Raw genomic sequence first — 22,817 nt, 5'->3', positions numbered from 1 at the left:
TTGGAGGCCACGGAAGGAGAGTTGTATGGCATTGAAGCTTGCCTGGAGGGTTGTTAACACAGTGTCCAAAGAAGGGCCGGAAGTATACAGAATGGTGTCGTCTGCGTAGAGGTGGATCAGAGACTCACCAGCAGGTTGTGGTCAGTAGTTGTGTGTTTGTGGTCAGTAGTTATGTGGTTCAGTAGTTGTGTGTTTGTGGTCAGTAGTTGTGTGTTTGTGGTCAGTAGTTGTGTGGTTGTGGTCAGTAGTTGTGTGGTTGTGGTCAGTAGTTGTGTGTTTGTGGTCAGTAGTTGTGTGGTTGTGGTCAGTAGTTGTGTGTTTGTGGTCAGTAGTTGTGTGGTTGTGGTCAGTAATTGTGTGTTTGTGGTCAGTAGTTGTGTGTTTGTGGTCAGTAGTTATGTGGTTCAGTAGTTGTGTGTTTGTGGTCAGTAGTTGTGTGGTTGTGGTCAGTAGTTGTGTGGTTGTGGTCAGTAGTTGTGTGGTTGTGGTCAGTAGTTGTGTGGTTGTGGTCAGTAGTTGTGTGGTTGTGGTCAGTAGTTGTGTGGTTGTGGTCAGTAGTTGTGTGGTTGTGGTCAGTAGTTGTGTGTTTGTGGTCAGTAGTTGTGTGTTTGTGGTCAGTAGTTGTGTGGTTGTGGTCAGTAATTGTGTGGTTGTGGTCAGTAATTGTGTGGTTTTTTATTTATTTATTTATTTTACCTTTATTTAACCAGGTAGGCAAGTTGAGAACAAGTTCTCATTTACAATTGCGACCTGGCCAAGATAAAGCAAAGCAGTTCGACAGATAAAACGACACAGAGTTACACATGGAGTAAAAACAAACATACAGTCAATAATGCAGTATAAACAAGTCTATATACAATGTGAGCAAATGAGGTGAGAAGGGAGGTAAAGGCAAAAAAGGCCATGATGGCAAAGTAAATACAATATAGCAAGTAAAATACTGGAATGGTAGTTTTGCAATGGAAGAATGTGCAAAGTAGAAATAAAAAATAATGGGGTGCAAAGGAGCAAAATAAATAAATAAATAAAAATTAAATACAGTTGGGAAAGAGGTAGTTGTTTGGGCTAAATTATAGGTGGGCTATGTACAGGTGCAGTAATCTGTGAGCTGCTCTGACAGTTGGTGCTTAAAGCTAGTGAGGGAGATAAGTGTTTCCAGTTTCAGAGATTTTTGTAGTTCGTTCCAGTCATTGGCAGCAGAGAACTGGAAGGAGAGGCGGCCAAAGAAAGAATTGGTTTTGGGGGTGACTAGAGAGATATACCTGCTGGAGCGTGTGCTACAGGTGGGAGATGCTATGGTGACCAGCGAGCAGAGATAAGGGGGGACTTTACCTAGCAGGGTCTTGTAGATGACATGGAGCCAGTGGGTTTGGCGACGAGTATGAAGCGAGGGCCAGCCAACGAGAGCGTACAGGTCGCAATGGTGGGTAGTATATGGGGCTTTGGGGATAAAACGGATTGCACTGTGATAGACTGCATCCAATTTGTTGAGTAGGGTATTGGAGGCTATTTTGTAAATGACATCGCCAAAGTCGAGGATTGGTAGGATGGTCAGTTTTACAAGGGTATGTTTGGCAGCATGAGTGAAGGATGCTTTGTTGCGAAATAGGAAGCCAATTCTAGATTTAACTTTGGATTGGAGATGTTTGATATGGGTCTGGAAGGAGAGTTTACAGTCTAACCAGACACCTAAGTATTTGTAGTTGTCCACGTATTCTAAGTCAGAGCCGTCCAGAGTAGTGATGTTGGACAGGCGGGTAGGTGCAGGTAGCGATCGGTTGAAGAGCATGCATTTAGTTTTACTTGTATTTAAGAGCAATTGGAGGCCACGGAAGGAGAGTTGTATGGCATTGAAGCTTGCCTGGAGGGTTGTTAACACAGTGTCCAAAGAAGGGCCGGAAGTATACAGAATGGTGTCGTCTGCGTAGAGGTGGATCAGGGACTCACCAGCAGGTTGTGGTCAGTAGTTGTGTGTTTGTGGTCAGTAGTTATGTGGTTCAGTAGTTGTGTGTTTGTGGTCAGTAGTTGTGTGGTTGTGGTCAGTAGTTGTGTGGTTGTGGTCAGTAGTTGTGTGGTTGTGGTCAGTAGTTGTGTGTTTGTGGTCAGTAGTTGTGTGTTTGTGGTCAGTAGTTGTGTGGTTGTGGTCAGTAATTGTGTGGTTGTGGTCAGTAGTTGTGTGTTTGTGGTCAGTAGTTATGTGGTTCAGTAGTTGTGTGGTTGTGGTCAGTAGTTGTGTGGTTGTGGTCAGTAGTTGTGTGTTTGTGGTCAGTAGTTGTGTGGTTGTGGTCAGTAGTTGTGTGGTTGTGGTCAGTAGTTGTGGTCAGTGGTTTGTTCAATAGTTATGGATAGTAGTTGTGTGGTTCAGTAGTTGTGTGGTTGTGGTCAGTAGTTGTATGGTTGTGGCCAGTAGTTGTGTGGTTCAGTAGTTGTGGTCAGGGATTGTGGTCAGTGGTTTGTTCAATAGTTATGGATAGTAGTTGTGTGGTTCAGTAGTTGTGTGGTTGTGGTCAGTAGTTGTAGTTGTGGTTTAGTAGTGGTCAGTAGTTGTGTGGTTGTGGTCAGTAGTTGTATGGTTGTTGCCAGTAGTTGTGTGGTTCAGTAGTTGTGGTCAGGGATTGTGGTCAGTGGTTTGTTCAATAGTTATGGATAGTAGTTGTGTGGTTCAGTAGTTGTGTGGTTGTGGTCAGTAGTTGTAGTTGTGGTTTAGTAGTGGTCAGTAGTTGTGTGGTTGTGGTCAGTAGTTGTAGTTGTGGTTTAGTAGTGGTCAGTAGTTGTGTAGTAGTGGTCAGTAGTTGTGTGGACACAAGGCAAAATATACACTGGAGTTGCTTACCAAGACGACATTGAATGTTCATGAGTGTCCTAGTTATAGTTGACTTAAATCGGCTTGAAACTTTATGGCATGTCTTGAAAATGGCTGTCTAGCAATGATCAACAACCAACTTGACAGAGCTTGATGAATTACAATAATTATAATGTGCAAATATTGTACAATCCAGGTCTGCAAAACTCTTAGAGACTCACCCAGAAAGACTCACAGCTGTAATCACTCTTAGTGACTTACCCAGAAAGACTCCCAGCTGTAATCACTCTTAGTGACTCACCCAGAAAGACTCACAGCTGTAATCACTCTTAGAGACTCACCCAGAAAGACTCACAGCTGTAATCACTCTTAGAGACTCACCCAGAAAGACTCACAGCTCTTAGAGACTCACCCAGAAAGACTCCCAGCTGTAATCACTCTTAGAGACTCACCCAGAAAGACTCACAGCTGGCTTGTAGCAAATCCAAATCAAATCAAATTCTATTGGTCACACACATATTTAGCAGATGTTATTGCGGGTGTAGCGAAATGCTTGTGTTCCTAGCTCCAACAGTGCAGTAATATCTAACTAAATGCTTGTGTTCCTAGCTCCAACAGTGCAGTAATATCTAACTAAATGCTTGTGTTCCTAGCTCCAACAGTGCAGTAATATCTAACTAAATGCTTGTGTTCCTAGCTCCAACAGTGCAGTAGTATCTAACTAAATGCTTGTGTTCCTAGCTCCAACAGTGCAGTAATATCTAACTAAATGCTTGTGTTCCTAGCTCCAACAGTGCAGTAATATCTAACTAAATGCTTGTGTTCCTAGCTCCAACAGTGCAGTAATATCTAACTAAATGCTTGTGTTCCTAGCTCCAACAGTGCAGTAATATCTAACTAAATGCTTGTGTTCCTAGCTCCAACAGTACAGTAATATCTAACTAAATGCTTGTGTTCCTAGCTCCAACAGTGCAGTAATATCTAACTAAATGCTTGTGTTCCTAGCTCCAACAGTGCAGTAATATCTAACTAAATGCTTGTGTTCCTAGCTCCAACAGTGCAGTAGTATCAAACAATTAACAACAATACACACAATTCTAAAAGTAAAATAATTGGAATTAAGAAATATATAAATATTAGATTGAGCAATGTCGGAGTGGCATTGACTAAAATAGAATAGACTAGAATACAGTTATTAATGTGACGAGTGTTCCATTATTAATGTGACGAGTGTTCCATTATTAAAGTGACCAGTGTTCCATTATTAAAGTGACTAGTGTTCCATTATTAAAGTGACTAGTGTTCCATTATTAAAGTGACTAGTGTTCCATTATTAAAGTGACTAGTGTTCCATTATTAAAGTGACTAGTGTTCCATTATTAAAGTGACTAGTGTTCCATTATTAAAGTGACCAGTGTTCCATTAATAAAGTGACTAGTGTTCCATTATTAAAGTGACTAGTGTTCCATTATTAAAGTGACCAGTGTTCCATTAATAAAGTGACTAGTGTTCCATTATTAAAGTGACTAGTGTTCCATTAATAAAGTGACTAGTGTCCCATTATTAGTGACTAGTGTTCCATTATTAAAGTGACCAGTGTTCCATTAATAAAGTGACTAGTGTTCCATTATTAAAGTGACCAGTATTCCATTATTAAAGTGACCAGTGTTCCATTAATAAAGTGACTAGTGTTCCATTATTAAAGTGACTAGTGTTCCATTATTAAAGTGACCAGTGTTCCATTAATAAAGTGACTAGTGTTCCATTATTAAAGTGACTAGTGTTCCATTAATAAAGTGACTAGTGTCCCATTATTAGTGACTAGTGTTCCATTATTAAAGTGACCAGTGTTCCATTAATAAAGTGACTAGTGTTCCATTATTAAAGTGACTAGTGTTCCATTAATAAAGTGACTAGTGTCCCATTATTAGTGACTAGTGTTCCATTATTAAAGTGACCAGTGTTCCATTAATAAAGTGACTAGTGTTCCATTATTAAAGTGACCAGTGTTCCATTATTAAAGTGACCAGTGTTCCATTATTAAAGTGACTAGTGTTCCATTATTAAAGTGACTAGTGTTCCATTATTAAAGTGACTAGTGTTCCATTATTAAAGGAACTGGAACTGACCAGGACCAACCCTGCTTAGCTTCAGAGGCAAACCAACAGTGGGATGCAGGGTGGTATGCTGCTGGTACTTGAACATCAAGCTGCCTCACTACAGAAACAGGAGATAGACCCCTGCTCCTATGAGCCCTTCTCATCAAGCTGCCTCACACTACAGAAACAGGAGATAGACCCCTGCCTCACACTACAGAAACAGGAGATAGACCCCTGCCTCACACTACAGAAACAGGAGATAGACCCCTGCTCCTATGAGCCGTTCCGTCTCAGACAAGCCAAGGCTTACCGCATTACAATGCATTATGCCACATATATACTGTATATTCCCGACGAAGATATAACATGTGTTTTGTTGTCTTTCCTCAGGCCACAGCGGAGGCCAACAACCTGGCAGCAGTGGCAGCAGCCAGGGACCTGTACAACAAGAAGATGGAGCAGGTACTGTAAGAAGGTTGTTTCTATACTTACCTCCAATTCTAATGCTGTTGCCTTCCTGAGACCTATTGAGAGCTTCTGTTGTCCCTCCCGGATCCAGAAACGTTGTTTCCCCCCGGCCGATAGTCATTACCCACCCCGGCCAATAGTCATCCCCCCCAGCCAATAGTCATTCCCCCCCCGGCCAATAGTCATCCACCCTCGGCCAATAGTCACCCCCCCCCGGCCAATAGTCATTCCCCCCCGGCCAATAGTCATCCCCCCGGCCAATAGTCATCCCCCCCGGCCAATAGTCATCCCCCCCGGCCAATAGTCATCCCCCCCGGCCAATAGTCATCCCCCCCGGCCAATAGTCATCCCCCCCGGCCAAGTCATACCCCCCCCGGCCAATAGTCATCCCCCCCGGCCAAGTCACCCCCCCCCCCCCCCCCCCCGGCCAATAGTCATCCCCCCCGGCCAATAATAGTCATCCCCCGGCCAATAGTCATCCCCCCCCGGCCAAGTCATCCCCCCCGGCCAATAGTCATCCCCCCCCTGCCAATAGTCATCCCCCCCGGCCAATAGTCATCCCCCCCGGCCAATAGTCATCCCCCCCGGCCAATAGTCATCCCCCCGGCCAATAGTCGTTCTCCTGGAGAGTTAATACTCTTTTTCAGGCGTTTTTCAAACCTCTCCTCGGGGGACACCCAGCCGTTCCATGTATTTGATCTATTCCAGAGCTAGCACACCTGATTCAACTGGTCAACTAATCATTAAGCCCTTGACCAGGTTAACCAGGTGAGCTAGTTCAGGGCTACAACAATGTTGTGAAACGTCTGGGTGTCCCCCAAGGAGATGTTTCAGAACCACTGCTCTATTATCACACTATGGTGAAGGTATCTAATAACCCTCCCTCCCTCCCTCTCCAGGTGTGTGGTGGGGACCGGCCCTTCCTGGCCCCGGCAGAGCTCCAGGCCAGACAGAGTGACATCAGAGAGGAAGCCCTGCAGGTGTTTCGGGGGGTGAAGAAGATGGGAGGGGAGGAGTTCAGCCGGCGGTACCTGCTACAGCTGGAGGGAGAAGTACGTCACCGCGGTCTCCCCACTCGGGAAACCAATATCTTTCATAACCGTTAGCCCGATTACGGAAATTCCCTCTTGGGTCGAGGGTCAGGCGACACCGATTTTAAGTCTCAAAGAAGTAAGGCTACCTCACTTACTGACTTTATTGTCCCCATGGGGACATTTTGTTGCAGTGTAATTTAAAAGTGGTGGTTAAATACAAAACAACATGGACAATACAACTTTCATAATAGTTACGCACCAATAATAATAATAATAGTAAGAAAAAATAAGAAAAGACTAGCCTGCCGGCCTTACGGAGTCAATGGGAGCATTCGCACCTCATCACGAGAGTGGATGTCTTGTGTCACCTCTGCTTCATTCGCCATTTCAAACAATCAACCTGAATACATAAACATTGAGGGGCGGTTTCCCGGACACAGATTAGACTAAGGACTTAATCTGTGCCCTGAACCCGTCCGTTAAATACATATTTGGCAAGTGGCAACCCAGCTAGCACATAACGTTCTGAGAACCATATTTTTTTTTTTTGAGTTTGGTGAAAGCCTATGGATATTTGTTGCAAGATACCCAGTTATATTCTGTTCTCAGCAGCAACAAAACTCTCTCTATCCTCTATCTTTTTTTAAAGCGTGTTCAAGTGCGTTGGCCACACCTCATCTTAAGGAGTGCTTGATTTCCTTTGAAATGGGGTCTGTTTGAATAGACTCAAATTTGTATGAATAAAAAAAACATTGCAAGCTAGCTTCATCCTGGCGGCACAGATGACTCATTCCACGGATAGAGAACAGAAGATCATAGTCTTGAATCTCACTGATGCCATGCCACAATAAAAAAGAAATGCGTTTTAATGTTTTATCTGTGCTTGGAGTTTAAATCAGATAACCTACGCTAGCAGTGTTATTAAAAGTTCTCCGAACATTATTTACCTATCTTCTCAGAACGTTAATAAGACCTCCCAGGAAAACGTTCAGGGAACCATAGTAAAACGTTCTCGGAACCTCCCTGGAACCATAGTAAAACGTTCTCAGAACCTCCCTGGAACCATAGTAAAACGTTCTCAGAACCTCCCTGGAACCATAGTAAAACGTTCTCAGAACCTCCCTGGAACCATAGTAAAACGTTCTCAGAACCTCCCTGGAACCATAGTAAAACATTCTCAGAACCTCCCTGGAACCATAGTTAAACATTCTCAGAACCTCCCTGGAACCATAGTAAAACGTTCTCAGAACCTCCCTGGAACCATAGTAAAACATTCTCAGAACCTCCCTGGAACCATAGTTAAACATTCTCAGAACCTCCCAGCAACCTAAAAATGTATGTTCCCAGAACAGGCGAAGTTTTCACTACCGTTCTCAGAATATATTAAAAAAAGTTCAGTTTTACCCGTCAGGCAATGTCTTTCGTTCTCAGAACCAATGAGAAACCAAAAACATACATTCCCACAACTTCCAAGGAACCAAATGTGCTAGTTGGGAAGTGGAACCAATCACCTTAACTAGTGTTGCTTTGCTAGAATTCCGGTTTTCCAGAAATCCTGGTTGAAGGATTGCAGATTTTCCCTCCTGATTCCTGGATTTCTGAAAAAACCCGGACATTTACTCGACTTTTACAAACCTAAACATAACCAACCTTGTTTCAGGTGGATGAGGTGTTTGTTCAATACATCAAACACAACGACTCCAAGAACATCTTCCACGCCGCCCGCACCCCGGCCACGCTGTTCGTGGTCATCTTCAGCATGTACGTGGTGGCGGGCATCACAGGCTTCGTGGGGGTGGACATCATCGCCAGCGTGTGTAATATGATTCTGGGCCTGGCGTTGATCACCCTGTGTACCTGGGCTTACATACGCTACTCTGGGGAGTACCGAGAGCTGGGTCAGGTCATTGACCAGGTGGCTGGAGCCCTCTGGGACCAGGTAAGTCCCAGAACTTGCTTTATATATGGCCTTATATATGGCCAGGAGGAGTAGCGTGAAGTTGCGCCTAGACCCTGATCTTGGTTCAAATCAAATCACATTTATTTATATAGCCCTTCGTACATCAGCTGATATCTCAAAGTGCTGTACAGAAACCCAGCCTAAAACACCAAACAGCAAGCAATGCAGGTGTAGAAGCACGGTGGCTAGGAAAAACTCCCTAGAAAGGCCAAAACCTAGGAAGAAACCTAGAGAGGAACCAGGCTATGTGGGGTGGCCAGTCCTCTTCTGGTTGTGCTGGGTTCAGTTTATAGTTTCCCCCACTAATGGATAAAGTTAGAATTGGGAGAAAGGAAGCTGATTGTAGAACTCTACCAAGAGGAAAGTTCAGTGTGTCAAAATGGATAAGGTGTCCATTTTAGGACATTGTCACCTTACTCCACCTCTAATTGAGTCGATCCGGTATTTTATTTCTGACCATGTACTTGTAACAGTGTAGCTTCCGTCCCTCTCCTCGCACCTACCTGGGCTCGAACCAGGGACCCTCTGCACACAACAACAGCCACCCTTGAAGCATCGTTACCCATCGCGCCACAAAAGGGGAGGCCCTTGCAGGGCAAGGGGAACAACTACTTCAAGGTCTCAGAGTGAGTGACGTCACCGATTGAAACGCTATTAGCGCGCACCACCGCTAACTAGCTAGCCATTTCACATCGGTTACATACTCTACGGTGTTATCTTTTAAATGTGTACCTTAACCCAATGAGTCTCACCATAACGGCGGGCACATGTTGGACTCCTAACCAATTTTTAAACATTGTGTGATTGGTTTATACCGTTGGGTTTGTCTATTTCTTCTGCATCCGTAGATACCAACAATTAGTCTGTGTGATTAATGGTGGCTGAGCAAGAGAGGGTTGTGTGACAAGGGCGTAGCCGGAAAGGGCTCGGGGGGGGGGGGGGGGGGGGGTGCGGGTCTTTTTGCAGGAAAGTCCGATTGGTTAGAGCTACAAATTATTATAACATTTCTATGATACTCACAAGCTACACAAGAGTGATTAGGGGCGGCAGGGTAGCCTAGTGGATAGAGCGGAAGGTTGCGGAAGGGTAGCCTAGTAACCGGAAGATTGCAAGTTCAAACCCCCAAGCTGACAAAGTACAACTCTGTAGTTCTGCCCCTGAACAAGGCAGTTAACCCACTGTTCCTAGGTCGTCATTGAAAATAAGAATTTGTTCTTAACTGACTTGCCTAGTTAAATAAAAAAATAAAAAATTTTGAAGGTAAGGGCTTCTTCTACATAGAAGACCATAGTAAATCCCAGGACATAGTGTCTATAATACTGTAAGGGCTTCTTATACCTAGAAGACCATAGTAAATCCCAGGACATAGTGTCTATAATACTGTAAGGGCTTCTTCTACATAGAAGACCATAGTAAATCCCAGGACATAGTGTCTATAATACTGTAAGGGCTTCTTCTACATAGTAGACCATAGTAAATCCCAGGTCATAGTGTCTATAATACTGTAAGGGCTTCTTCTACATAGTAGACCATAGTAAATCCCAGGACATAGTGTCTATAATACTGTAAGGGGTTATTCTACATAGACCATAGTAAATCCCAGGACATAGTGTCTATAATACTGTAAGGGCTTCTTCTACATAGAAGTTCATAGGAAATCCCAGGTCATAGTGTCTATAATACTGTAAGGGCTTCTTCTACATAGAAGTTCATAGGAAATCCCAGGTCATAGTGTCTATAATACTGTAAGGGGTTCTTCTACATAGAAGTTTATAGGAAATCCCAGGTCATAGTGTCTATAATACTGTAAGGGCTTCTTCTACATAGAAGTTCATAGGAAATCCCAGGTCATAGTGTCTATAATACTGTAAGGGCTTCTTCTACATAGTAGACCATAGTAAATCCCAGGTCATAGTGTCTATAATACTGTAAGGGCTTCTTCTACATAGAAGTTCATAGGAAATCCCAGGTCATAGTGTCTATAATACTGTAAGGGCTTCTTCTACATAGTAGACCATAGTAAATCACAGGACATAGTGTCTATAATACTGTAAGGGGTTATTCTACATAGACCATAGGAAATCCCAGGTCATAGTGTCTATAATACTGTAAGGGCTTCTTCTACATAGTAGACCATAGGAAATCCCAGGTCATAGTGTCTATAATACTGTAAGGGTTCTACCTAGAAGACCATAGTAAATCCCAGGACATAGTGTCTATAATACTGTAAGGGGTTATTCTACATAGACCATAGGAAATCCCAGGTCATAGTGTCTATAATACTGTAAGGGGTTCTTCTACATAGATCATAGTAAATCCCAGGACATAGTGTCTATAATACTGTAAGGGGTGCTTCTACATAGAAGATCATAGGACACCCCAGGACATAGTGTCTATAATACTGTAATAAGCTCACATTGTTGCTGTCACAAACTCCGAACTCCACACAGTTGTCACTGACTAGTTGGATATTAATTTCTCACTGAGCAAATCATTTCTGTACTTACAGCGTTCATGTAAATTCATTTTTATCAGGTTGTTGCTTTGGCAGACCTTATGTTATTGACATTTGTCAGTAAAACTCATGAAATTAACGGTTTATGTCACTTCATTGTGAGGGTAAATATAAGGGCTGGACTTGCAGATAAATGAAAGGCAGATAAATGAAAAGACGATTTTTGCTGGGGTATCGGGACAGATACAGGTAAAGTGGTTCAAGATTTGGAGAGTCCTAGACCACAGGGTAACCCAGAAATGTCTCAGGGCAATGGAATACCCCAGTTTTACCTAGACCAGGGGTCTCCAACAGGTTGATTGCTACCAGTAGCACGCAGACTACCTATGAGTAACTCGCCAAACAGTTCTGTGTCACGATCGTCGTCCTCCTCGTCTGAGGAGGAGTAGTTGGAAGGATCGGAGGACCAAAATGCAGCGTGGTATGTGTTGATGACGATATTTTAATTAAAGAAAGCACTGAATACTGAATATAAAACAATAAACTAATAACGACCGTGACGATTTAATAAGAACTGTGCTGACACAAGCAACTAACATAGACAATCACCCACGACCCAATGACAAAACAGGCTACCTAAATATGGTTCCCAATCAGAGACAACGACATATTGAGAACCATATCAGGCCAAACACAGAAACAGACAAACTAGACATCCAACATAGAATGCCCACTCAGATCATTCTGAAAGTACATTAGATTTTCACTTGTTCCACCTATGAGTAGCTCGCTGCCCACCTATGAGTAGCTCGCTGCCCACCTATGAGTAGCTCGCTGCCCACCTATGAGTAGCTCGCTGCCCACCTATGAGTAGCTCGCTGCCCACCTATGAGTAGCTCGCTGCCCACCTATGAGTAGCTCGCTGCCCACCTATGAGTAGCTCGCTGCCCACCTATGAGTAGCACGCTGCCCACCTATGAGTAGCTCGCTGCCCACCTATGAGTAGCACGCTGCCCACCTATGAGTAGCTCGCTGCCCACCTATGAGTAGCTCGCTGCCCACCTATGAGTAGCTCGCTGCCCACCTATGAGTAGCTCGCTGCCCACCTATGAGTAGCTCGCTGCCCACCTATGAGTAGCTCGCTGCCCACCTATGAGTAGCTCGCTGCCCACCTATGAGTAGCTCGCTGCCCACCTATGAGTAGCTCGCTGCCCACCTATGAGTAGCTCGCTGCCCACCTATGAGTAGCCAAACAGTTCTGAAAGTACATTAGATTTTCACTTGTTCCAATGCAAACTGTCAACAACAAGTTTAAGACTCTGCGAGCTCCCAGCTATTATCTAATCAACATTATCCCACCCCTGGTTAAAAGGGGTGGGATAATTAATTGGCAAAATCATTTCCAGGAATATTGCCTGTCTGTCTGTGTGGTGTGTGCGTTTGTCGATCTCTCCGTGTGTAGTCAGTTGATGTGATAACTGTCTTGTGGGTTGACAGAAATACTTTTCCCCCCAACACTTTCTCTAGTCAATGTTAACTATAAAGTAGGCTTACCTTACCTGTTTGCAAGCTTTGCCACGGAATGAGCAGCAGCATTACAGAACCATTGTTAGACTGGCACATTAGACAGAACATTCCTCACCTGCTAGATGTGCAATTAAGGGGCTAGATGCACAATTAAGGGGAATTATACATTTTGTTCCAGACCAAAATGGTATTCTGTTGTGATTTAAACATTGACATGGACTCAGAACATCCAATTTAGTTGTTTCTCTATGAATTATGGTAATTTTAAATCTGAGAAAATATAATTTGGGAAAATATAAAACATAATTTGGCGTTTTTTTTTTTTAATAGAGCCCCCCCCCCTTAGAGTTGTTTATGAACCATTATTTGACCAGGTACAGTGCCTTGCGAAAGTATTTGGCCCCCTTGAACTTTGCGAACTTTTGCCACATTTCAGGCTTCAAACATAAAGATATAAAACTGTCTTTTTTTGTGAAGAATCAACAACAAGTGTGACACAATCATGAAGTGGAACGACATTTATTGGATATTTCAAACTTTTTGAACAAATCAAAAAATTATTCAGCCCCTTAAGTTAATACTTTGTAGCGCCACCTTTTGCTGCGATTACAGCTGTAAGTCGCTTGGGGTATGTCTCTATCAGTTTTGCACATCGAGAGACTGAAATTTTTTCCCATTCCTCCTTGCAAAACAGCTCGAGCTCAATGAGGTTGGATGGAGAGCATTTGTGAACAGCAGTTTTCAGTTCTTTCCACAGATTCTCGATTGGATTCAGGTCTTGGCCATTCTAACACCTGGATATGTTTATTTTTGAACCATTCCATTGTAGATTTTGCTTTATGTTTTGGATCATTGTCTTGTTGGAAGACAAATCTCCGTCCCAGTCTCAGGTCTTTTGCAGACTCCATCAGGTTTTCTTCCAGAATGGTCCTGTATTTGGCTCCATCCATCTTCCCATCAATTTTAACCATCTTCCCTGTCCCTGCTGAAGAAAAGCAGGCCCAAACCATGATGCTGCCACCACCATGTTTGACAGTGGGGATGGTGTGTTCAGGGTGATGAGCTGTGTTGCTTTTACGCCAAACATAACGTTTTGCATTGTTGCCAAAAAGTTCAATTTTGGTTTCATCTGACCAGAGCACCTTCTTCCACATGTTTGGTGTGTCTCCCAGGTGGCTTGTGGCAAACTTTAAACGACACTTTTTATGGATATCTTTAAGAAATGGCTTTCTTCTTGCCACTCTTCCATAAAGGCCAGATTTGTGCAATATACGACTGATTGTTGTCCTATGGACAGAGTCTCCCACCTCAGCTGTAGATCTCTGCAGTTCATCCAGAGTGATCATGGGCCTCTTGGCTGCATCTCTGATCAGTCTTCTCCTTGTATGAGCTGAAAGTTTAGAGGGACGGCCAGGTCTTGGTAGATTTGCAGTGGTCTGATACTCCTTCCATTTCAATATTATCGCTTGCACAGTGCTCCTTGGGATGTTTAAAGCCTGGGAAATCTTTTTGTATCCAAATCCGGCTTTAAACTTCTTCACAACAGTATCTCGGACCTGCCTAGTGTGTTCCTTGTTCTTCATGATGCTCTCTGCGCTTTTAACGGACCTCTGAGACTATCACAGTGCAGGTGCATTTATACGGAGACTTGATTACACACAGGTGGATTGTATTTATCATCATTAGTCATTTAGGTCAACATTGGGTCATTCAGAGATCCTCACTGAACTTCTGGAGAGAGTTTGCTGCACTGAAAGTAAAGGGGCTGAATAATTTTAATTTTTTTCAGTTTTTGATTTGTTCAAAAAGTTTGAAATATCCAATAAATGTCGTTCCACTTCATGATTGTGTCCCACTTGTTGTTGATTCTTCACAAAAAAAATACAGTTTTATATCTTTATGTTTGAAGCCTGAAATGTGGCATAAGGTCGCAAAGTTCAAGGGGGCCGAATACTTTCGCAAGGCACTGTATATTGACAGAAAACATAGTGAACTACTTCCTCTTGTACACTAAGGACCAGGGGAAGAGTTGCAGGGAGAAGAGAATGTTCCTATTTGAAAGCTATAAAAAAAATATCAGCAGTTCATTTCTTTAAAGTAGCTCTCATGGTAGAAAAGACCCCTGACCAAGAGACATGTATTTATAGGGCCTCCAAACCACTAGGTGGCGACATACACCCAGATGACCGCGTTGAACAATAAAACATCTGGAAATGATCAACGCCTTTTTTATTTAGAGTTTAAGTTTCTGAAGAGTTTCTGAAGGAAACAAATATTGATTAACACATTCATATTTATTTTACACTTGATATTTTTATTATTTGTCTAAGACTGTGTTTTTGTTGTTGTTGTTGTTGTTGTTGTTGTTGTTGTTGTTGTTGTTGTTTTGCAACAGGGAAGCACAAATGAGGTAAGTACACTGGGGGAGGAGTTGGGTCAGTGTAGGACTATTGTATGTTTTCCTATCTATCTTTAGCATTCCAATAATGGTTAAAGTCCCAAATGCAACCTCTTGCTCTGCTGTTGTTCAGGCTCTGTATAAGTCTATATTTGACCTAGGATGTACCCTTTCTGTATTTCGCCATATTGCACATTTGAAACAAATTATCTTTAGCATTCTGACAGTGGTTAATATGTAGAATTCCACCCCTCTTTTTTTTTGCAAGATAGTGACGACCTCTCTCTCTCTCTCCTCTTTGCCTTTCCAGGCTCTATATAAGCTGTATACTGCTGCAGCCAGTCACAGGCACCTGTACCACCATGCGTTCCCTGGCCCCCAGGCCCCTGGAGAGACGAGCGATACCCACCAGGAACCCACCAGGAAGAGGAACTGACCTGGTGACCTGATTGGCCAGAGCACAGCAGGGACTGCTGGGTATCTTTTCAGTAGCATGATGGATAGAGGAGGGGGAGGAGAAGCAGGAAGGAGGAGGGAGGCATCCTCACCCATTGGACACTCTTTTACTACGGTATTGGCTGGAACAGTCCAGCGACGCGTTCACTATTTTAAATCTAAACGTGGACAAATGTAATGTCCCAGAGGTAGTGGCATAATCTCCCTTTGAACTGGGTTGCTTGGCCTGTTGCCTTCAAATAATGGGTATTTCACATATCATTGTCTTTCACAAACCTCATTCAACCTTTTCTATCTGTTTGTAAGAAAAGACATCTGTAAATACACGCAGAACAGCAGGAAAGGAGGAGTACAGATCACACTCCACATGCAAATTCCTATCAGCAGTTTGTCTGGACAGCGGTGCAGTAAGTTACAGTTAACCGCTGATTTCATTGTGTTACGTGAGAGAGCATGACGGCCGTCAGCACCGACAGGTCATCATCATCACCATCGATTTAGAATGTCATCTGTCCAGAAGACAATGCTTCGGATTTCACGAATGGAAGATTTCCTGAGTATGCCATTGAGGAGAAGTTTAAATCAAATTGACCTCTGACCTATAAACAGAATGGCGGTCCATGTATATTGATTATCAGGTTAAGTGCTGCTTCTCTAAAGGAAATTATTCCATGTTTGAAAGCCAATGTTTTTGCCCCAAACGGCTCCCTCTTCCTTATATAGTTCACTACTGTTTATTTTACCAGGGCCCATAGTGCTCTGGTTAAAAGTCATTGTATTTTACTAGGCAAGTCAGTTAAGAACAAATTATTTTCAACAATGACGGTCTACCCCCCCGGCCAAACCCTAACGACACTGGGCCAATTGTGCGCCGCCCCCATGGGACTCACGGCCGGTTGTGATACAGTCTGGAATCGAACCAGGGACTGTAGTGACGCCTCTAGCACTGAGATGCAGTGCCTTAGACCACTGTGCTACTCAGGAGCCCAATGTGCTCTATAGGGAATAGGATGTCATTGGGGACACGTGCAAAGTCTTTGTTTAAATATACCTATTTTTGTCAGCATGGAGAATCATGTGTCTACCATTTTAGATCCTCCAAGCTTATCTTCAGTGCACTATATTTCTTGACATTTCACATGTTTAGGGCTTGACCTTTGACCTGGCACTTTGCTTGTTTTTTTTGTAATATAGGTACTGCGTGCCCATGTCATGTGACTACAGTTTCATATAGCTACGACAGCACTCACACGTCTTGCTGCATAATGATGCCACGTGTTGAGCAGAACGCAATCATCCACTGTCTATGGTCTATAAAACATACCCCCTCATTCATGTTTTGGTTTGGGGAGGTGGGGGTCAGCGGTCTGTGCTCCCTTAGTCTGCGTCCATGATGTCAGAGTGTCATACACACAGATTCAATTAGGACCCTATATTCAGACTTGAGATAAGTTGACTTTTTTTAAAAACACACACAAAAAAAAATCTGATTTAAGTCCATGTTCTCTGAATCGGGCCGATATAGCCTATGGTGTCTCTATGGTCACACATTTAGCCTGGAACAGAATTTACTACCGGGGATGAGATTAAGAGTAAGTCACTGGATAGTTTAGTAGACATGGACCAGTGAGTAGGTTGTGACGGGCTTTGCTAGGTGAGTAGGTTGTGACGGGCTTTGCTAGGTGAGTAGGTTGTGACGGGCTTTGCTAGGTGAGTAGGTTGTGACGGGCTTTGCTAGGTGAGTAGGTTGTGACGGGCTTTGCTAGGTGAGTAGGTTGTGACGGGCTTTGCTAGGTGAGTAGGTTGTGACGGGCTTTGCTAGGTGAGTAGGTTGTGACGGGCTGGCTAGGTGAGTAGGGTGTGACGGGCTGGCTAGGTGAGTAGGGTGTGACGGGCTGGCTAGGTGAGTAGGGTGTGACGGGCTGGCTAGGTGAGTAGGGTGTGACGGGCTGGCTTAGAGGTAGACAGAGAAATGTAAAACAAACAGTTTCACTGCAGTTGACTATATTATAATGTCTCTATCACTTCATACTAGTCTGCTTCTTGAACAGTTTGGTAAATAAATGATATTTTAAACTGGATAATGAGGGCTGGGGGAATAGATGTTAGTAGATAGTGAGGTAATTGATGTTAGCAGATAGTGAGGTTATAGATGTTAGTAGATAATGAGGGCTGCGGGAATAGATGTTAGTAGATAGTGAGGGCTGTGGGGAATAGATGTTAGTAGATAGTGAGGTAATAGATGTTAGTAGATAGTGAGGTAATAGATGTTAGTAGATAGTGAGGTTATAGATGTTAGTAGATAGTGAGGGAATAGATGTTAGTAGATAGTGAGGGAATAGATGTTAGTAGATAGTGAGGGAATAGATGTTAGTAGATAGTGAGGGAATAGATGTTAGTAGATAGTGAGGGCTGGGGGAATAGATGTTAGTCCATTGTACAGAAAGAAGAGTGAGACCATTCCCAGCTAGCACATAACGGTCTGAGAACCATATGTTTCTTAGATCTTGGTGAGAGTGTTGTCTTGTCCTAGGTATTTCGCATAAAACCTTCCCACAGTGTTCTGGGAATGGTGCAGGCTATCCAGCTAGCACATAACCAGAACCTTATTTTCCTATGTGGGAATGTCATTAAATCAGCATAACATTATTTTTGATACCCCTTTTTCGTGGTATCCAAATTGTTAGTCTTGTCCCATCGCTGCAACTCCTGTACGGACTCAGGAGAGGCGAAGGTCGAGAGCCGTGTGTCCTCCGAAACACAACCCAGCCAAGCCTCACTGCTTCTTGACACACTGCTTGCTTAACCCGGAAAGCCAGCCGCACCAATGCGTCGGAGGAAACATCGTATACCTGGCGACCGTGTCAGCGTGCATTGCGCATCTGCCCGCCACAGGAATCGCTAGTGCGCGATGGGACAAGAACATCCCTGCCGGCCAAACCTCCCCTAACCCGGACGACAATTGTGCGCCGCCAGAGCCTGGACTCGAACCACTGAGCCAGTTAGGAGGCCCAACATAACATTTTTTTCTACGGGGTTCCTCGTGGTTCTATTTAAAGTTGTTCTCAATACATTCAGAGAACGTTAAGAAACAACGTTCTTCTGTGGGAATTTCAGTACTTCATTATTACTTCCCATTACTTCCCATTACTTCCCATTACTTCCCATTACTTCATTATTACTTCCCATTACTTCCCATTACTTCCCATTACTTCATTATTACTTCCCATTACTTCCCATTACTTCATTATTACTTCCCATTACTTCCCATTACTTCCCATTACTTCATTATTACTTCCCATTACTTCCCATTACTTCCCATTACTTCATTATTACTTCCCATTACTTCCCATTACTTCCCATTTAAAATGATGTTCTCAGAACGTTTCCATAAAAAAACCACAATAAAACATTAAAAACGAATGTTATTTAAAAACCTATACATTCTGTTCTCTGCGTCAACAAAACTCTCTCTATCCTCTATCTTGTTAAGTATGTTCAGGTGTGTTGGCCGCGCCCACTAATTGGCCACACCTGATCTTAACGAGTGCTTGTTTGTTTTGAAATGGGGTCTGTTTGAATAGACAAAACGGAACAGATTTGTAGGAGTTAAAAAAAAACATGGCATTCTAGCGCCATCCTTGTGGCGCAGTGGACTAATTCCATGGATAGACAATAGAAAATCATAGGTTAAAATCTCACTGATGCCGTGCCACAACAAAAACAGTTAACCTAAGCTAGCAGTATTATTAAAAGGCTTCTAGAAACATGTTTTCAGAACGTTATTTAATTACCTTCAAATAACCAATCATTTCCGTTCTCATAAGGTTAATAAAACCTCCCAGGAAAACTTTCAGGGAACCATGGTAAAACATTCTCAGAACCTCCCTGGAACCATGGTAAAACATTCTCAGAACCTCCCTGGAACCATGGTAAAACATTCTCAGAACCTCCTTGGAACCATGGTAAAACATTCTCAGAACCTCCCCGCCCAATAAAAATGTACGTTCCCAGAACAGGCAAAAATGTCACTTCCGTTCTCAGAACGTTTAAAAAAAACCTTCAGTTTTACAGGTCATGAAACTTACGGACACGTTCCCAGAACCAATGGGAAATCAAAAACGTAGGTTCCCACAACTTCCAAGGAACCAAATGTGCTAGCTGGGATGTTGTTGGTTCACATTGAATGGTATAGCAGTGGAACATTCATGGTATAGCAGTGGAACACACATCAGATTGAGTTCTAGAAGTACTGTACTGGTCATTAATCTAGGAAACCTGGTTGAGAAATATCTCCCCCCCCCCCCCTTCTTACTAGGCTGGTCCCAGATCCATTTGTACTGTCTTACTAACTCCCATGGTCAATGTCATGCCACTGTGACAACGACCATAGGCGTCTATCTGTACTACTGCATGGTAAAGAACCAGAGGGGTGTACTATAACACAGGATCAATGAGTTAGCCAGGGACTTCGATTAACAAAACAGAAATAACTGTGGATTTTCTGATTCAAAAGAAAAGCTAATACAGTATGTGTTTTTTGGTCGTTGAGTCAGTTAGACTATAACCATTTCAAGGTTATCTTCCTAAGACAGAAGTATATTTTAGAGTATTCAGGCAAGTTATCTGGTTAACTCCTTGATTCTGCTGTGCGGTATACCCTTCTGAAAAGCCACAGTTTCCCAAACAGCTTGTTAACCAGTAGAGGTTGTGTGATTGTTGGGAACGCTTTTTTTCGTGTTCGCAAACAATATATCAGTGGGCTTGGTGGACTGTTAAAATGTGTAGATTGTGTTAAATTTGATGAGAAAAACAACGATCCATGTGTAATATTACTACATTTGAATGATAATCTATCAAAGTTATTGTATACGCAAAAATATAAATATTTTTCCGGCGGGGTAATTTTAGTTGTTTCCATGTTTTAGGTAACCTGTAAGGTCGTTGTTATGGTTACGTGTCAAGCAGGATGTCTATAAAAGGTCTGACCAAAAGAGGTTTGTCCTGTAACAATCTCCCAGAGAGCCATGAACACGCTAGCCCAGGTCTGAGTCCAAAATGGCCCCCTATTCCCTTTACAGTGCACTACTTTTGACCAGGGTCCATAGGGAGTAGGGATGCCATTTGGGACGGACACAGACACAAAACACACAGCAGCATCAAAGTGGTTTCTTCCTCGTGGTCTTCCACACTACAGTATAATGTAACGTCACCATTCACAACAAGTCATAGTCATCATTTTCTATAAAAAAAAAAAAATGGGAGAAAAAAAACCCAGTCTCTGTTGTCTGAGCTTCAATATACACAGTGAATAATGAAAGGAGAACGTCAAAATGTTCCTGCTGTACATCTGGGCCGTGCCTGAAACAGGAAGGGGCGGAACTGCAACCTGCAGGCTGCAATTGTCTAATAAGAAAATGTTCATTGTTGTTTTCCATTACGGAGCACGACCCAGGTATTGACTTGCGAAGAAAATAAAAATGAATAGATATTGGTCTGTTTTAGTACATGTATATCTGCCAGTATGGGTGTTACAAACAACTATGAAACCAGGATCATCTCCAAACTAGGATTAAATTATTTATTGATAGTTGCTTTTCCAAAAGCCAATGATTACAAGAACAGAATAGTAAATGACAACAGCCAATAAGTGGTTTGTGTGAATCGTTTGAGGAGTAGCTACATAGCTGTGGGTTTGAAACGTATATTATAATTTTTTCACAGCAGATTTTGTGTTTGTCCTGGATCTGCACTCCACAAAAGGGTTAAATACCAGCCGTATGGTGACGTCATTGGTTGGAGCTAGCCCTACGGTAACATCATTCTGAACCGATGGGTTGGAGCTAGCCCTACGGTAACATTCAGAACTGATGGGTTGGTGCTAGCCCTACGGTAACATTCAGAACCGATGGGTTGGAGCTAGCCCTACGGTAACATTCTGAACCGATGGGTTGGAACTAGCCCTACGGTGACATCTTTCTGAACCGATGGGTTGGAGCTAGCCCTACGGTGACATCATTCGGAACCGATGGGTTGGAGCTAGCCCTACGGTGACGTCATTCTGAACCGATGGGTTGGTGCTAGCCCTACGGTGACGTCATTCTGAACCGATGGGTTGGTGCTAGCCCTACGGTAACATTCAGAACCGATGGGTTGGTGCTATCCCTACGGTGACATCATTCTGAACCGATGGGTTGGTGCTAGCCCTACGGTGACGTCATTCTGAACCGAATGGTTGGCGCTAGCCCTACGGTGACATCATTCTGAACCAATGGGTTGGAGCTAGCCCTACGGTGACATCTTTCTGATCCGATGGGTTGGAGCTAGCCCTACGGTGACATCTTTCTGATCCGATGGGTTGGAGCTAGCCCTACGGTGACATCTTTCGGAACCGATGGGTTGGAGCTAGCCCTACGGTGACGTCATTCTGAACCGATGGGTTGGTGCTAGCCCTACGGTGACGTCATTCTGAACCGATGGGTTGGAGCTAGCCGTACGGTAACATTCTGAACCGATGGGTTGGTGCTAGCCCTACGGTAACATCATTCAGAACCGATGGGTTGGTGCTAGCCCTACGGTAACATCATTCAGAACCGATGGGTTGGTGCTAGCCCTACGGTAACATCATTCAGAACCGATGGGTTGGAGCTAGCCCTACGGTGACGTCATTCTGAACCGATGGGTTGGAACTAGCCGTACGGTAACATTCAGAACCGATGGGTTGGAGCTAGCCGTACGGTAATATTCAGAACCGATGGCTTGGTGCTAGCCCTACGGTGACATCATTCAGAACCGATGGCTTGGAGCTAGCCCTACGGTGACATCATTCTGAACCGATGGCTTGGAGCTAGCCGTTCTTACGTCGCCTAGTAGCGACGGTCACACCAGGAACAGAGCGGAGACAATATCAATATCAGTCCATTAAACATAAGGCATTACAAAATCCACAACAAGAAAATAACCAGTTATCGGAGGGTTCATCCCAAAAGGCACCCTATTCCCTACATAGTGCACTACTTTATACTAACTCTATGGGACTAGTGCACTATGGGATAGGGTGTCATGTGGGACGTAGCCAGAGTACATCTACATCCAGAGGAAAATGCACTTCAGTTGTTTGGAAAAGATAGGGCATCTGAATCATTAGTGATGTACAGTGCATTCAGAGTCCTGGACTTTTTCCACATTTGGTTAAGTTACAGCCTTATTCTAAAATGGATTAAATACATTCGTTTCCTCAACCTACAAACAATACCACATATTGACAAACCCAAAAACATCATTATTTGCAAGTTTTAAAAAAAGAACTTATTTACATAAGTATTCAGACCCTTCGCTTTGACACTCGAGATCTTGAGCTCAGGTGCATCCTTTTTCTATTGATCATCCTTGAGATGTTTCTACAACTTGGAGTCCACCTGTGGTAAATTCAATTGATTGGACATGATTTGGAAAGGCACACACACTCGTCTATGTAAGGTCCCACAACACAGGAGGGGCTTCGGGACAAGTCTCTGAATGTACTTGAGCGTCCAACAAAGTCCTGGAGTAAAAGGGTCTGAATACTTACGTAAATATGATATTTCAGTTAAATAAATAAAAACTGTTTTTGCCTTG

General features: G+C 43.3%; 1 protein-coding gene across 2 annotated transcripts in view; it reads left to right on the top strand.

Moving 5' to 3' along the window:
- Positions 1-16,018, top strand: part of atl1 (atlastin GTPase 1) — a 33,358-nt gene extending 17,340 nt beyond the window's left edge. Inside the window, exons 11-15 of one of the 2 annotated variants that reach the window (XM_031829298.1) lie at positions 5,293-5,364; positions 6,270-6,422; positions 8,065-8,343; positions 14,742-14,756; positions 15,055-16,018. In XM_031829298.1, coding sequence (XP_031685158.1) covers positions 5,293-5,364; positions 6,270-6,422; positions 8,065-8,343; positions 14,742-14,756; positions 15,055-15,180 — 645 coding nt within the window. In that variant the 3' untranslated portion in view covers positions 15,181-16,018. The remainder of the gene's footprint in view (positions 1-5,292; positions 5,365-6,269; positions 6,423-8,064; positions 8,344-14,741; positions 14,757-15,054) is intronic. The other variant, XM_031829299.1, reaches the window with a different exon arrangement.
- Positions 16,019-22,817: the final 6,799 nt, after the last annotated feature.

Source organism: Oncorhynchus kisutch, linkage group LG7 (genome assembly GCF_002021735.2).
Source record: "Oncorhynchus kisutch isolate 150728-3 linkage group LG7, Okis_V2, whole genome shotgun sequence".
Taxonomy (NCBI): Eukaryota; Metazoa; Chordata; class Actinopteri; order Salmoniformes; family Salmonidae; genus Oncorhynchus; species Oncorhynchus kisutch.
Note: the sequence above shows the minus strand (reverse complement) of the source record. Positions and strands in the feature narration are given on the sequence as shown.